Raw genomic sequence first — 17,778 nt, 5'->3', positions numbered from 1 at the left:
ATATCAGTAGACAACCTCCACAGCCCTTGTCTCTGTCCAGTAGAAATGCTGCACTAGCCTGGCCTTTGTGATCTCTAGATGTCCAGCCATCAGAATCTTGTATGCAATCGGCAACAGCTCCATCCTGAACTGATTTGGTACCACCAACTATGAGTCCCTGGGCCACACCTGCGGTGAACCTTGCTGGACCTTTACCCAGTACGTTTGAAACCCCTGAATGGACGTGGCGAGAATAGCCGAGACCACCTCATCTCCAGTCAGTTCCTTGTCTCCTGGCCTCTGTCACCACTTGGTTCTGTATGTGTGCTGTATATGTTCTGTATGTGTTCTGTATGTGTGCTGTATGTATGCTGTATGTGTTCTGTATGTGTGCTGTATGTGTGGTGTATGTGTGCTGTATATGTTCTGTATGTGTTCTTTATGTGTGCTGTATGTGTGCTGTATGTGTGCTGTATGTGTGGTGTATGTATGCTGTATATGTTCTGTATGTGTGCTGTATGTATGCTGTATGTGTTCTTTATGTGTGCTGTATGTGTGCTGTATGTGTGCTGTATGTGTGGTGTATGTATGCTGTATATGTTCTGTATGTGTGCTGTATGTATGCTGTATGTGTTCTTTATGTGTGCTGTATGTGTGCTGTATGTGTGGTGTATGTATGCTGTATATGTTCTGTATGTGTGCTGTATGTATGCTGTATGTGTTCTTTATGTGTGCTGTATGTGTGCTGTATGTGTGGTGTATGTATGCTGTATATGTTCTGTATGTGTGCTGTATGTATGCTGTATGTGTTCTTTATGTGTGCTGTATGTGTGGTGCGTGTGCTGTATGTGGGTTGTATATGTTCTGTATGTGTTCTGTGTGTGTGCTGTATGTATGCTGTATGTGGGTTGTATGTGTTCTTTATGTGTGCTGTATGTGTGCTGTATGTGTGGTGTATGTGTGCTGTATGTGTTCTCTATGTGTGCTGTATGTATGCTGTTTGTGTTCTCTATGTGTGCTGTATGTGTGGTGCGTGTGCTGTATGTGGGTTGTATGTGTTCTTTATGTGTGTTGTGTGTGTTCTGTATGTTTTCTGATTATGTGCTGGAAGTGTTCTGTATGTGTGTTGTATGTGTGTTGTATGTGTGCTGTATGATTTCTGATTCTGTATATGTTTTGTGTGTGCTGTATCTGTTCTCTATGTGTGTTCTGTATGTGTTCTGTAAGTGTGCAGTATGTGTGTTGTATGTGTTCTCTATGTTTTCTGTTTGTGTGCTGTGTGTGTGCTGTATATGAGCTGTATGTGTGCTGTATGTGTTCTCTATGTGTGTTCTCTATGTGTGCTCTATGTGTTCTCTATGTGTTCTGCTTGTGTGCTGTGTGTGTGTTCTGTATGTGTGCTGTATGTCTGCTGTGTGTGTTCTGTATGTGTTCTGTATGTGTGCTGTATGTTTTCTGCTTGTGTGCTGTATATGAACTGTATGTGTAATCTGTATGTGTTCTCTATGTGTGCTGTATGTGTGCTGTATGTGTTCTGTATGTTTTCTGATTGTGTGCTGGATGTATTCTCTATGTATTCTGTATCTGTTTTGTGTGTTCTGTGTGTTGTATGTGCTGTATGTGTAGTGTATACTGTACTGTATGTGTGTTGTATGTTGTGTGTGCTGTATACTGTAGTGTATGTATGCTCCCTGCATACATGGAGGGACGATGCCCCCTGCTTACAGAGCTGCAGACCCACCTTTGCTCCCGGTGACACGCCCGGCCCTGGCGCTCACCTCCATCATTGTGATGAGTGTACACAGCGCTTCCTCGGCTGCCGCAGGGCTTGTGTTCCCCATAACAGGCTGCTTGTGCTGCTGCTTGTGCTGTTTACTATACAGAAGCACTCGCCCTACCCTGACCCAGGGAAAGTGACCCCAATGTCACCCACCCAAGGGTGCGAATTCTGTGCGCTGACGGCAGTCACTGTGTACACTGTAAGCAATGGAGGAGACAGTGCAGCCCCCGCCGGACAGGCCGCGCGGCAATGAATGGGGAGGAAGCGATGCTCAGCTCCATGTATTTGTGTGAAATCCCATACAGTAATATGGCCGCCGTGTTACTGATCCGCACAGGTCAGGGCCGGAATCGGAACATCGCCGGGAGCTCTGAACAATCCACAGGAGGAACAATCCCCGCTCACCAAACAGAATTCTCAGGGAAAACTCATCAAAATGTTGCAATTTTTTTGTGTAACGTCCAGAATAAAGTATTCACCCCCTTGGATTTTTACCTGTTTTGTTACATTATAACCTGTGTGTAAATATACAGGTCCTTCTCAAAAAATTAGCATATAGTGTAAAATTTCATTATTTACCATAATGTAATGATTACAATTAAACTTTCATATATTATAGATTCATTATCCACCAACTGAAATTTGTCAGGTCTTTTATTGTTTTAATACTGATGATTTTGGCCTACAACTCCTGATAACCCAAAAAACCTGTCTCAATAAATTAGCATATCAAGAAAAGGTTCTCTAAACGACCTATTACCCTAATCTTCTGAATCAACTAATTAACTCTAAACACATGCAAAAGATACCTGAGGCTTTTAAAAACTCCCTGCCTGGTTCATTACTCAAAACCCCCATCATGGGTAAGACTAGCGACCTGACAGATGTCAAGAAGGCCATCATTGACACCCTCAAGCAAGAGGGTAAAGGCCCCGTCTCACATAGCGAGATCGCTGCTGAGTCACAAGTTTTGTGACGCAACAGCGACCTCAGTAGCGATCTCGCTATGTGTGACACGTAGCAGCGATCAGGCCCCTGCTGTGAGATCGCTGGTCGTGTCGGAATGGCCTGGACCTTTTTTTGGTCGTTGAGGTCCCGCTGACATCGCTGAATCGGTGTGTGTGACACGGATCCAGCGATGTCTTCACTGGTAACCAGGGTAAACATCGGGTTACTAAGCGCAGGGCCGCGCTTAGTAACCTGATGTTTACCCTGGTTACCAAAAAAAACAAACCGTACATACTCACCATCTGATGTCCGTCAGGTCCCTTGCCGTCTGCTTCCTGCTCTGACTGAGATCCGGCCGTACAGTGAGAGCAGAGCGCAGCGGTGACGTCACCGCTGCGCTCTGCTCTCACTGCACGGCGGCACTGTCAGAGCAGGAAGCAGACGGCAAGGGACCTGACGGACATCAGATGGTGAGTATGTATGGTTTGTTTTTTTTGGTAACCAGGGTAAACATCAGGTTACTAAGCGCGGCCCTGCGCTTAGTAACCCGATGTTTACCCGGGTGCTGCAGGGGGACTTTGGCATCGTTGAAGACAGTTTCAACGATGCCGAAGTCGTTCCCCTGATCGTTGGTCGCTGGAGAGAGCGGTCTGTGTGACAGCTCCCCAGCGACCACACAGCGACTTACCAACGATCACGGCCAGGTCGTATCGCTGGTCGTGATCGTTGGTAAATCGCTATGTGTGCCGGGGCCTTAAGACCCAGAAAGAAATTTCTCAACAAATAGGCTGTTCCCAGAGTGCTGTATCAAGGCACCTCAATGGTAAGTCTGTTGGAAGGAAACAATGTGGCAGAAAACGCTGTACAACGAGAAGAGGTGACCGGACCCTGAGGAAGATTGTGGAGAAGGACCGATTCCAGACCTTGGGGAACCTGAGGAAGCAGTGGACTGAGTCTGGTGTGGAAACATCCAGAGCCACCGTGCACAGGCGTGTGCAGGAAATGGGCTACAGGTGCCGCATTCCCCAGGTAAACAGCGGCAGAAGCGCCTGACCTGGGCTACAGAGAAGCAGCACTGGACTGTTGCTTAGTGGTCCCAAGTACTTTTTTCTGATGAAAGCAAATTTTGCATGTCATTCGGAAATCAAGGTGCCAGAGTCTGGAGGAAGACTGGGGAGAAGGAAATGCCAAAATGCCTGAAGTCCAGTGTCAAGTACCCAGTCAGTGATGGTGTGGGGTGCCATGTCAGCTGCTGGTGTTGGTCCACTGTGTTTCATCAAGGGCAGGGTCAATGCAGCTAGCTATCAGGAGATTTTGGAGCACTTCATGCTTCCTGGCACCTGCTCACAGTGCCAAAACCACTGGTAAATGGTTTACTGACCATGGTATTACTGTGCTCAATTGGCCTGCCAACTCTCCTGACCTGAACCCCATAGAGAATCTGTGGGATATTGTGAAGAGAAAGTTGAGAGACGCAAGACCCAACACTCTGGATGAGCTTAAGGCCGCTATTGAAGCATCCTGGGCCTCCATAACATCTCAGCAGTGTCACAGGCTGATTGCCTCCATGCCACGCCGCATTGAAGCAGTCATTTCTGCCAAAGGATTCCCGACCAAGTATTGAGTGCATAACTGAACATTATTATTTGATGGTTTTTTTCTTTGTTATTAAAAAACACTTTTATTTGATTGGACGGTTGAAATATGCTAATTTATTGAGACAGGTTTTTTGGGTTATCAGGAGTTGTAGGCCAAAATCATCAGTATTAAAACAATAAAAGACCTGACAAATTTCAGTTGGTGGATAATGAATCTATAGTATATGAAAGTTTAATTGTAATCATTACATTATGGTAAATAATGAAATTTAACACTATATGCTAATTTTTTGAGAAGGACCTGTATTTTTAATCTGATTTGTGTGTGATGCATCAGCACGAAATAGTGTAAACTGGTGAAGTGAGAAAAATAAAGACATAGATTAAATTTATGGGATTAAATAATTAATAATTGTCATGTGCATATCTATTCACCCCTTTTGCTATGAAGCCCCTAAAAATTTCTGGTGCAAGCAATTCCCTTTAAAAGTCCCATGCTTAGTGACAGGACGTCCCCCTGTGTGCAATCTAAGTGTCCCATGTCTGTCAGTCTATAAGCTTTACCTTATCTGAAATAAAACAGAGGCTGCAACACAACAAGAGGCACCACTAACCAAACAACACCATGAAGACCAAGGAGATCTCCAAACAACGCCATGAAGACCAAGGAGAGCTCCAAACAACACCATGAAGATCGAGGAGATCTCCAAACAACACCATAAAGACCAAGGAGATCTCCAAACAACGCCATGAAGACCAAGGAGAGCTCCAAACACCACCATGAAGACCAAGGAGATCTCCAACCAACACCATCAAGACTTAGATCTCCAAACAACACCATGAAGACCAAGGAGATCTTCATACAACACCACAAAGACCAAGGAGATCTCCAAACAACACAATGAAGACCAAGGAGATCTTCATACAACACCACAAAGACCAAGGAGATCTCCAAACACCACCATGAAGACCAAGGAGATCTCCAAACACCACTATGAAGACCTAGGAGATCTCCAAACAACACCACGAAGACCAAGGAGATCTCCAAGCAAGTCAGGGACAAAGTTGTTCAGAAGTACAAGTCAGGGTTGGGTTTACCACCAAATGGAAAGAACATGGTACCACCACAAACCTGCCAAGGGAAGGCCTCCAAAAAATGTTAAGCCCGGCAAGTAGGGCATTAATCATAGAGGCAGCACAGAGACCAAAGGTAACCCTGAAGGTGCTGCAGAGTTCCCAAGCAGAAACTGGAGTATCTGTCTATATGACCACAACAAGCCGTACACTCCATAGAAATGGCCCTTACTGAAGAGTGGGCAGAAAAAAGCCTTTACTTACACACAAATATTGTAAAACTCATTTTGAGTTTGCTAAAAGACATGTGGGAAACTTCCCAAATGTATGGAGGAAGGTGCTGTGGTCAGATGAGAACAATATCAAACTTTTTGGCCACTAAGGTAAACACTAAGTCTGACGTCAAACCAACACAGCTCATCATCCCAAGAACACCATCCCCACAGTGAAACGTGGTGGCAGCATCGTGCTGTGGGGATGTTTTCAGCAGCAGGGAAACAGAAAATGGTCGAGTCAAGTGAAAGATGGATGATGCGAAATGCAGGGATATTGTTTAGCAAATGCCTAGTAGGTGAGCTGGTTTTGTCACATTTTTTTTTTTTATTCTTTAGCAAAACCTGTTTCAGACCATCAGTGATTTGAGTGGGATGGAGGTTCACCGAAATTTCAGGTTATGAGGTAGCAAAACACGAAAAATGTCAAGGGGGGCAAATCACTATAGATTTATTGGTAGATAGCTATATCTTTCATCTATCTATCTATTATCTATTTATTATCTATCTATTATCTATCTATTATTTATCTATTATCTATCTATTATTTATCTATTATCTATCTATTATTTATCTATTATTTATCTATTATCTATCTATTATTTATCTATTATTTATCTATTATCTATCTATTATTTATCTATTATCTATCTATTATTTATCTATTATTTATCTATTATCTATCTATTATTTATCTATTATTTATCTATTATCTATCTATTATTTATCTATTATTTATCTATTATCTATCTATTATTTATCTATTATTTATCTATTATCTATCTATTATTTATCTATTATCTATCTATTATTTATCTATTATCTATCTATTATTTATCTATTATTTATCTATTATCTATCTATTATTTATCTATTATTTATCTATTATCTATCTATTATTTATCTATTATTTATCTATTATCTATCTATTATTTATCTATTATTTATCTATTATCTATCTATTATTTATCTATTATTTATCTATTATCTATCTATTATTTATCTATTATTTAATTATTTATCTATTATCTATCTATTACTTATCTATTATTTATCTATATCTATCTATTATTTATCTATTATTTATCTATTATTAATCTATTATTTATCTATTATTTATCTATTATTTATCTATTATCTATCTATTATTTATCTATTATTTATCTATTATCTATCTATTACTTATCTATTATTTATCTATTATCTATCTATTATTTATCTATTATTTATCTATTATTTATCTATTATTTATCTATTATTAATCTATTATCTATCTATTATTTATCTATTATTTATCTATTATCTATCTATTATTTATCTATTATCTATTATTTATTATCTCTCTATCTCTTTGAATAGACACCGGAGTGTCAAATACTATTACCAGCGTACCACCCGCACTTTTGAAAGAATTTACAAGAACCGGACACCTTAGAATCGCGAGCTGGGTAAGAACTCGGTGTTGTTCCTGATATCCTGCTGACATGGTGAGGATATACTAGCGGTGCCATCATATTAGACATTATAGCAGCAGTATACAGTGGGATATAACCCGCACACATTACATTGGCAGCGCCCGATAAGTGACAGCCTCTATTGGGTGTTCATTGTGCTACAAACAAGGAGCGCTGCGGAGACATTTAACTACGAGGGGCTTTTTGGGATAATAATTGTTCTAATATTGGCCGAGAACTGTAGTGCGATATCTAGACCTCCCTTATTATGATCTTTGTGATTCTGACATAGTCGGCAGCGTGCTTGTCGTGATATCAGCGGCTTCAGACTCTTTGTAGCGCCAGTCTGCTTTTCCGTTTTTGTTTCCTTTATCTATTATCTATCTATTAATATATTATCTATCTATCTATTATCTATCTACACCCTGTTGAAAAAGCCACGCGAAACGCGCGTCCGGGGGGACCGAGTGAGGTGGGGAGAACACACCTGATCCATAATGGGTAAGCAGCAACTATATGTACTTATGAAGATATGATCCTGTACTTTGGGCTATTTTGCCATGTGATTTAGACGTAGTGATTGTATCTGGTCGTACGTTTTCTTTACTTTTTGAGCTGACGCTGCCACCCAAAAGGTGTAATATGTGAACTCCCCCCCTGACTTGGTCATTGCCGCATTTCCTCCTATGTGTCTCCTGCTATATGGCGGTATTGACAATACACCCATGTTTTGTATTCTACATATTTGTATTTGTATATGATTGATTACTTAATAAACCTTTTGTATATTGTTCTCTAAATATGTTGAAGTGGACATTTTTTCTCCGTGTTTTTGTTTATGTATTGGTTTGGAGTAGTCCCAGAAGGGCACCTGAGGAGTGCCTAGAGAGAGTTGGTATTTGCCACTCATCTATACAAAGTATATTGGTGCTTCATGACTGTAATAGTAACTATTATCTATGTATTATCTTATCTATCTACTAAAAATAGTGTGGTGAAATTAACATCTGTATATGCTTAGTGGTGCTGACATGAGCAGCGGCCACGAACTGCGCCTGCGCAAGTGACACTGTCACACTGCCTTATGGGATTCAGGGACAGCGGCCGGAAGTCCCAACTGGCGATTATATATATATATATATAGATTATCTATCTATTATCTATTATCCATCTATTATCTATCTATCATCTATATATCTCTCTATTATCTATTATTTATCTATCTATCTATCATCTATCTTTCTATTATGTGTCTATTATCTATCTATTATCTATCTATTATCTATCTGTTATCTATCTATTATCTATCTATCTATCATCTATCTATTATCTATCTATCTATTATCTATCTATCTATCTATCTATCTATTATCTATCTATCTATCTATTATCTATCTATCATCTATCTATCTATCTATCTATCTATCTATTATCTATCTATCATCTATCTATCTATCTATCTATCTATCTATCTATCTATCTATCTATCTATCATCTATCTATTATCTATCTATCATCTATCTATCTATCTATCTATCTATCTATCTATCTATTATCTATCTATTATCTATCTATTATCTATCTATTATCTATCTATCTATTATCTATCTATCTATCTATTATCTATCTATCTATCTATCTATTATCTATCTATCTATCATCTATCTATTATCTATGTATTATCTATCTATCTATCTCTATCTATCTATTATCTATCTATTATATATCCATCTATCTATCTATCTATCTATCTATTATCTATCTATTATCTATGTATTATCTATCTATCTATTATCTATCTATCTATTATCTATCTATCTATCATCTATCTATTATCTATCTATCTATGTCTATCTATCTATCTATTATCTATCTATCTATTATCTATCTATCTATCTATCTATTATCTATATATCTATCTATTATCTATCTATCTATTATCTATGTATTATCTATCTATCTATTATCTATCCATCTATCTATCTATCTATCTATCTATCTATCTATCTATTATCTATCTATCTATCTATCTATCTATCTATCTATTATCTATGTATTATCTATCTATTATCTATCCATCTATTATCTATCTATCTATTATCTATGTATTATCTATATATTATCTATCTATCTATTATCTATCTATCTATTATCTATCTCTATCTATCTATCTCTATCTATTATCTATCTATTATCTATGTATTATCCATCTATTTATTATCTATCCATCTATCTATCTATCTATTATCTATCTATCTATTATCTATGTATTATCTATCTATTATCTATCTATCTATCTATCTATTATCTATCTATCTATTATCTATGTATTATCTATCTATTATCTATCTATCTATTATCTATCTATCTATTATCTATCTATTATCTATCTATCTCTATCTATCTATTATCTATCTATCTATTATCTATCTCTATCTATCTATCTCTATCTATCTCTATCTATCTATCTATTATCTATCTATCTATTATCTATGTATTATCTATCTATTATCTATCTATCTATCTATCTATCTATCTATCTATCTATCTATCTATCTGTTATCTATCTATCTATCTATCTATTATCTATCTATTATCTATGTATTATCTATCTATCTATCTATCTATCTATCTATCTATTATCTATCTATTATCTATCTATCATCTATCTATTATCTATCTATTATATATCTATCTATCTCTATCTATCTATTATCTATCTATCTATTATCTATCTATTATCTATCCATCTATCTATCTATCTATCTATCTATCTATCTATCTATTATCTATCTATCTATCTATCTATCTATTATCTATCTATCTATTATCTATGTATTATCTATGTATTATCTATCTATCTATTATCTATCCATCTATCTATCTATTATCTATCTATCTATTATCTATGTATTATCTATCTATTATCTATCTATCTATCTATCTATTATCTATCTATTATCTATCTATCTATCTATCTATCTATCTATCTATTATCTATGTATTATCTATCTATCTATTATCTATCCATCTATCTATCTATCAATCTATCTATCTATCTATTATCTATCTATCTATCTATCTATCTATCTATCTATCTATCTATCTATCTATCTATCTATTATCTATGTATTATCTATCTATCTATTATCTATCTATCTATCTATCTATCTATCTATCTATCTATTATCTATCTATCTATCTATTATCTATTATCTATCTATCTCTATCTATCTCTATCTATCTCTATCTATTATCTATGTATTATCTATCTACCTACCTATCTCTGTATTATCTCTCTACGTTCTCCATCACTCCCCACATCCCCATCGTCTCCATACCTTCACATTATCCAGCACCACCAGGGGCCCGTTCACACCACACACCGTCCGGTAGCCTGGAGATAAATAATAATAATGGTCAGACTTGTGTGCGGAGATTTCCTATGACGCTTCACCCCCTGTGTCCTCTGGAGAACCTCAGTCACACAGGGGACCTTTATCTGCACTATATTTCTATATATTTACAGCACATCCTGATTTCAAATTGATTTTATTATTTGTTTTATTTCCAATAGAATTTGAAAACATCAGGAAGAAATTAAAGGAAGAAAATGAAAAACACCAACAATTATAGAAAAAGGTGCAAACTGCAGAACTGAGCGGCCCACAGGTGACGGTCGCTGCCACTATTAGGATGTTACTTTGCTTTTCTTTCTATTTAGAGCCTCGGACGGATCTAGTTTTGCTCTTAAAGGGAAAGTGGTTAGAAATGCATCCGGTGCAGACAATGCTCCGCGAGCTAAAGACCAGCAGCGGCGGAAGTGTCGCAGGGAGTTTGCTACAATGTATCAGTCAGGAGTCCAGGCTCCCCAGCATTGTCCAATTGTATCTGCAGCCTCTAAACCTTCACTGACAGCAAGCGGAGGTCTTACAAACAAAATAGCATGTAAACCAATTATACCAGAAAGTCACAGAACCTCTCAGGGGAGATATGGAAAAACGTTTTATAGAGAAAAAGAATAATTCTGCTGAGGCTGAGAACACAGGACGGGAACATTGTAAAATCTTAGAAGTTTTGGTCCATTTTTCTTTCTTGGCTGTTTGTCCTTTTCTTCTTTCTGGGATGTTTTTCCTTTTTTCATGGTCGTATGTTCTTTTTCTTTTGTTGTTTTTTGTTTTTTTTTATTTCTCAATTGTTTATCCTTTTATTTTTCCTTGGTTGTTTTCCATTATTTTCTTTTTTTGATAGCTTTTCCCATTTTGTCCTCAATTGTTTTTTCTTCTTTTCGTTGCTTGATTGGTTTTTCATCTTTTCGCTTCTCAATTGTTTTTCCTTTTTTTCTCAGTTACTTCTCCACTTTTTTCTTGATTAGTTTTTCTTTTTCTACTTTCTTTGTCTTTTTCATCTGTTTGCTTTTCCTTAACTTCTTTCTCTGTTGTTTCTCCTTCTCTTATTTCTTGTTTGTTCGTTTTTTTCTCTGTTCTCGATTGATTTTCATTTTCATTTTTGTAGGTTGTTTTTCCCTTTCTTCATTCTTGATTGTTTTTGTTTTTCTTTTTTTCTCGGTTGTTTTTCATTCTTGTCTTGATTCTTTTTATTCTTTTCTTTCTCAGTTCTTTTCCTTTTCTTCTTTCTTGGTTGTTTTTACTTTTTTCTTTCTAATTTTTTTATCCACTTTCTTTCTCGGGTTGTTTCTCCCTTTTCTTCTTTCTCGAATGTTTGTTCTTCTCCTGTTTCTCTGTTTTTGGGTATTTTGTCTTTCTTCTCTTTACATTTTCTCTTATTCTTTTTCTTTTTTCTCAAATTGTGTTTCCTTTTCTTCTTTCTCGGTTGTTTGTCCCCTTTATTTCTAGATTGATTGTTTCTTCTTCTTTCTCGTCTTTTTACTCAGTTGTTTTTCTTTTTCTTTTTTCTTGGTTTGTTTTTCCCTTTCCGCTTTTCCGGTTGCTTGTCCTCCGCTTGTTTCTTGGTTGTTTGTTTCTTATTCTTTCTCGTCTTTTTCTTTTCTTTTTCTTCTTTCTTGGTTTGTTTTTCCCTTTCAGCTTTTTGGTTGTTTGTCCTCCTCTTGTTTCTTGTTTGTTTTTTCTTCTTTCTCGTCTTCTCCTTTTCTTTTTTCTCGGTGGTTTGTTCTCTTGTTTCTCCGGCTCATTGTGTGGAGAAAATGACATTTCTTGCTAAATAATTCTATACCTCAATAATAAAAACAACACAATTTTGTGATACAAAACATCAAATAGAGAAGAGTGAATTCTAGTAATTGATGATCGGGTTGGGTAATATAAAAAGGAAAAAAATGTTCTGCTTTATTCCTTGGAAAGATGGAGTGTGTGGGTGGGCTGCGGCTTTTTTAAGGAAGGTAAAATAAAAAGCTGTTGTGAGTGATTGCCAATTCTGTAAAGAAAAAAAAAGTCTTTCAACCTGACCCGATGCTCACACCCACCCAAATTTCACAGTTCCTGTCACATATAATCACCATTAGCCGGGAGAATAATGCCCCATTAACGCCCGTCTGGTGGAGCAGAGAAGAACCTCCATGTGCTGACAAAGGAGGAGGCTCAAGTCCGACTTCACCCCGTCACTGCCGGACATATGGTGCAAGAAGGGGGAAGAGAAAGGGATGGAGAGAGAGAGAGAGAGAGAGAGAGATAATAGATAGATAATAGATAGATAGATAATAGATAGATAGAGAGAGAGATAGATAGATAGATAGATAGATAGATAATAGATAGATAGATAGATAGAGAGATAGATAGATGATAGATAGATAGATAGATAGATAGATAATAGATAGATGATAGATAGATAATAGATAGATAATAGAGAGATAGATAGATAGATAGATAATAGATAGATGATAGATAGATAGATAGATAGATAGATAGATAGATAGATAGATAGATAGATAGATAGATAGAGAGATAGATAATAGAGAGATAGATAGATAGATAATAGATAGATGATAGATAGATAGATAGATAGATAGATAGATAGATAGATAGATAATAGATAGATAGATGGATAATAGATAGATAATAGATAGATAATAGATAGATAGATAATAGATAGATAGATAGATAATAGATAATAGATAGATAATAGATAGATAGATAATAGATAGATAATAGATATAGATAGATAGATAGATGGATAATAGATAGATAATAGATAATAGATAGATAGATAGATAGATAATAGATAGATAGATAGATAATAGATAGATAGATAACAGATAGATAATAGATAGATAGATAATAGATAATAGATAGATAGATAACAGATAGATAATAGATAGATTATAGATAGATAGTAGATAATAGATAATAGATAATAGATAGATACATAACAGATAGATAATAGATAGATAGATTATAGATAGATAGTAGATAATAGATAATAGATAGATAGATAGATAGATAGATAGATAGATAGATAGATAAAATCCAGAAGAATTGGAGGCAGCGCACCGTGTGTAGTGAAGAGGAGCTCCTGTATTTCATCAGCCCAGAAGGTGACGTTTCTCGAGCAGTGACCATGTGAAGGTACCAGGTATATAAAGAGTGAACCTGATTATAATCATTGACATTAATCATCATTGTAAGAGCATGTATCTACATTCTAATTGACACGGATACAGTGCAGGCAGTGATACAGGGATTATTCATGAAGTGCAGCGCAGACATATACATAGCGAAGGCAATGACAAATCTGCATTCAGACATCAATCGGTAATGATAGAACCGGTGTAGTACAATCTTGATAATCATTTTCATGACTTGTCCCACTCTCTTAGGTAAAGGCAAAAAGATCCAAGTAAACAGCATGTTACAAAGGAACGAAACCTCAGCGCTACAATATATTCATGTAATGACTGATAAGCTACAACATCTTTATAGATATAAACAGAGAAACTAAATATACAGCACATAGAGGTTTAATATAGCAGCACTTTGATATAATGACACAAATATTGTTCAATAAATATATTGCTAATAAAATCAAATCGCACCGTAGATATGAGACTCATTTACAAGCAAGTTTCACAGAGGATTCCCATTAACATGAGATATTAGAAGGGCCGGGAGAAACCCATAAGGGTGAGAACATCCCCCATTAGCTGGGGACTCACCACACGGAGAATGGGGGAGACACAACTTGCCTCGCTGAAGAAATGTGTCTCCACCTAGATAGATATAGATAGATAGATAGATAGATAGATAGATAGATAGATAGATAATAGATAGATAATAGATAGATAGATAGATAGATAGATAGATAGATAATAGATATAGATAGATAGATAATAGATAGATAGATAATAGATAGATAGATAATAGATAGATAGATAGATAGATAGATAGATACTAGATAGATAGATAGATAATAGATAATAGATAGATAGATAGATAATAGATAGATAATAGATAGATAGATAGATAGATAGATAGATAGATAGATAATAGATATAGATAGATAGATAGATAATAGATAGATAATAGATAGATAATAGATAGATAGATAGATAGATAGATAGATAGATAGATAGATACTAGATAGATAATAGATAGATAATAGATAATAGATAGATAATAGATAGATAATAGATAGATAGATAGATAGATAGATAGATAGATAGATAATAGATAGATAGATAATAGATAGATAATAGATAATAGAGAGATAGATAGATAGATAGATAGATAGATAGATAGATAGATAGATAGATAGATAGATAATATATAGATATATAGATAATAGATAGATAATAGATAGATGATAGATAGATACAGTGGAAAGTATTCAGACCCCTTTACATTTTTCCCTCTTTGTTTCATTGCAGCCATTTGGTAAATTCTATAAAGTTCCTTTTCCTCATTAATGTACTCTGTGCCCCATCTTGACTGAAAAAAAACAGAAATGTAGAAATTTTTGCAAATTTATTAAAAATTAAAAACTGAAATATCCGTGGTCATTTGTCTTCAGCCCCTTTGCTCAGTAGTGAGTAGAAGCACCTAGAGCTACTACAACCATGAGTCTTCTTGGGAATTTTCACCCTGGATTTGGGGATCCTCGGCCATTCTTCCTTGCAGATCCTCTCCATTCCGTCAGGTTGGATGGTGAACGTTGGTGGACGCCATTTTCAGGTCTCTCCAGAGATGCTCAGTTGGGTTTAGGTCAGGGCTCCGGCTGGGCCGGTCAGGAATGGTCACAGAGTTGTTCTGAAGCCGCTCCTTTGTTATTTTAGCTGTGTGTTTAGGGTCGTTGTCTTGGTGGAAGGTGAACCTTCGGCCAAGTCTGAGGTCCAGAGCACTCTGGAAGAGGTTTTCATCCAGGATATCTCTGTACTCTGCTGCATTCATGTTTCCTTCAATGACAACCAGTCGTCCTGTCCCTGCAGCTGAAAAACACCCCCATAGCATGATGCTGCCACCACCATGTTTCACTGTTGGGATTGTATTGGGCAGGTGATGAGCAGTGCCTGGTTTTCTCCACACGTACCTCTTAGAATTATCACCAAAAAGGCCTATCTTCATCTCATCAGACCAGAGAATCTTATTTCTCATAGCCTAGGAGTCCTTCATGTGTTTTTTAGCAAACTCTATGCAGCTTTCATATGTCTTGCACTGAGGAGAGGCTTCCGTCGGGCCACTCTGCCATAAAGGCCCAACTGGTGGAGGGCTGCAGTGATAGGTGACTTTGTGGGACTTTCTCCCATCTCCCTACTGCATCTCTGGAGCTCAGCCACAGTGATCTTGGGGTTCTTCTTTCCTCCCTCACCAAGGTTCTTCTCCCATGATTGCTCAGTTTGGCTGGACGGCCAGGTCTAGGGAGACTTCTGGTGGTCTCAAACTTCTTCCATTTAAGGATTATGGAGGCCACTGTGCTCTTAGGAACCTTGAGTACTGCAGAAATTCTGGTGTAACCTTGGCCAGATCTGTACCTTGCCACAATTCTGTCTCTGAGCTCCTTGGCCAGTTCCTTTGACCTCATGATTCTCATTTGGTCTGACATGCACTGTGAGCTGTGAGGTCTTATATAGACAGGTGTGCGCCTTTCCAAATCAAGTCCTATCAGCTTAATTACACACAGCTGGACTCCAATGAAGGAGTAGAACCATCTCAAGGAGGATCACAAGGAAATGGACAGCATGTGACTTACATATGAGTGTCTGAGCAAAGGGGCTGAAGACTTATGACCATGGGATATTTCAGGTTTTCTTTTTTATTACATTTGCAAAAATTTCTACATTTCTGTTTTTTCAGTCAAGATGGGGTGCGGAGTGCACATTAATGAGAAAAAATGAACCTTTTTCAATTTACTAAATGGCTGCAATGAAACAAAGAGTGAAAAATGTAAAGGGGTCTGAATACTTTGTGTACCCACTGTAGATAATAGATAAATAGATCTGTAGATAATAGATAAATAGATCATAGATAGATAATAGATGATAGATAGATAGATAATAGACACATAGATAATACATAGATAATATATAATAGATAATAGATAGATAATAGATAATAGGTAGGTAATAGATATATAATAGATTAGATAGATAATAGATAATATATAGATGATACAGTACACAGCTGTATATGACACACTGTGCACATATTATAATATGCCTTATTTCCGGCCTCGTTAACGCTGGCTGCGATTCCCGTTGATGAGATGATATTGGTTCAGTACAATCTGCTGATAATTAGTAAATCTGACACTTATTAGAGAATATCCTTGGAGGACGTTCCTCGGCTCCTGGATGTTGGTCGCTGTTCCGTTCTCTCCTTTGCCCTTTGCTCCGGCTCCATTGTGCGATGTGTCAGTCTGGAGCGGCGGTGACAAGCAGCGGCCTATCCGCGGCCGGCAGCCCCTGTGAAAAGCCCGGCAGGGAATCTCATGCTATGCCACTAATTAAGCCTGGAGCGCAGGGTTCCCATACACACCTGCACAGTCATGTGAGTGAGAAGAAGAAAGACCTATAGAAAGGCCGGACCTGACCAAGCGTGAAGACTGGGACAAATGGTGGGGTTGTGCTGGTGGGGGGGCACAATGAGGCCTCATGAAGATAGATACAACCGCTGATACTTCATTGGGCTTTTCACTAGCAGGAAAAGATTAATTTGCAAGTGTCGATGCTTCCTTTGTTGCTGCCCCATTTGTGTGGCCTTTATTTCAGACTTTTCTCGGACGACACTTTTTTATGGTTCTAATGGTATCACCGACATGTGCCAAAAACTGTCTGCGGCAGTGTGGTGTAAAAGCTCCGACACGTCCCCTGTGCTCAAAGGATGAGGCCTCGACCAGAATGAGCTCAGGCAAAGTGCCCGGCCTCAGGAAGAATCAGAATGTAGAAAAGGTTCTAGGTAAATTATTACCGCGATCAGTCCCTCCACACACAGAGGAGGCCACGACGGCAATCAACTACTGCAACCTCTGTGCATTGAGAAAACCCTGGGACTTTGGGGAACCCCTACATATTAAGATAAGAAAGGTTAATAGAAAGTCATGAAAAAGTTGTTCTACATCTCTGCTTAGGTAAATCAGAACCCAAAGAGACCCCAGAGCAGACCCGACAAGTAATTCAGACCCCTAATAAATACGAACCCAAGAGCAAACCCAAGAGTTAACTCAGACATCCTTCTAAGGGTATTCAGACCAAAGACCAGACCCTG

The 17,778-nt window shown here is 37.3% G+C and overlaps 1 protein-coding gene across 2 annotated transcripts in view; it reads right to left on the bottom strand.

The window, feature by feature from the left end:
* The window catches only part of ATP6V1B1 (ATPase H+ transporting V1 subunit B1), a 134,977-nt gene that overhangs the window by 58,693 nt on the left and 58,506 nt on the right, over positions 1 to 17,778 (bottom strand). For both annotated transcript variants that reach the window (XM_077280356.1, XM_077280357.1), the window contains one exon: positions 10,447 to 10,502. In XM_077280356.1, the coding sequence (XP_077136471.1) occupies positions 10,447 to 10,502 (56 nt within the window). The remainder of the gene's footprint in view (positions 1 to 10,446; positions 10,503 to 17,778) is intronic.

Source organism: Ranitomeya variabilis, chromosome 1 (assembly GCF_051348905.1).
Source record: "Ranitomeya variabilis isolate aRanVar5 chromosome 1, aRanVar5.hap1, whole genome shotgun sequence".
NCBI lineage: Eukaryota > Metazoa > Chordata > Amphibia > Anura > Dendrobatidae > Ranitomeya > Ranitomeya variabilis.
The sequence above is the reverse complement of the archived record's forward strand: the minus strand, read 5'-3'. Positions and strand labels throughout refer to the sequence as shown.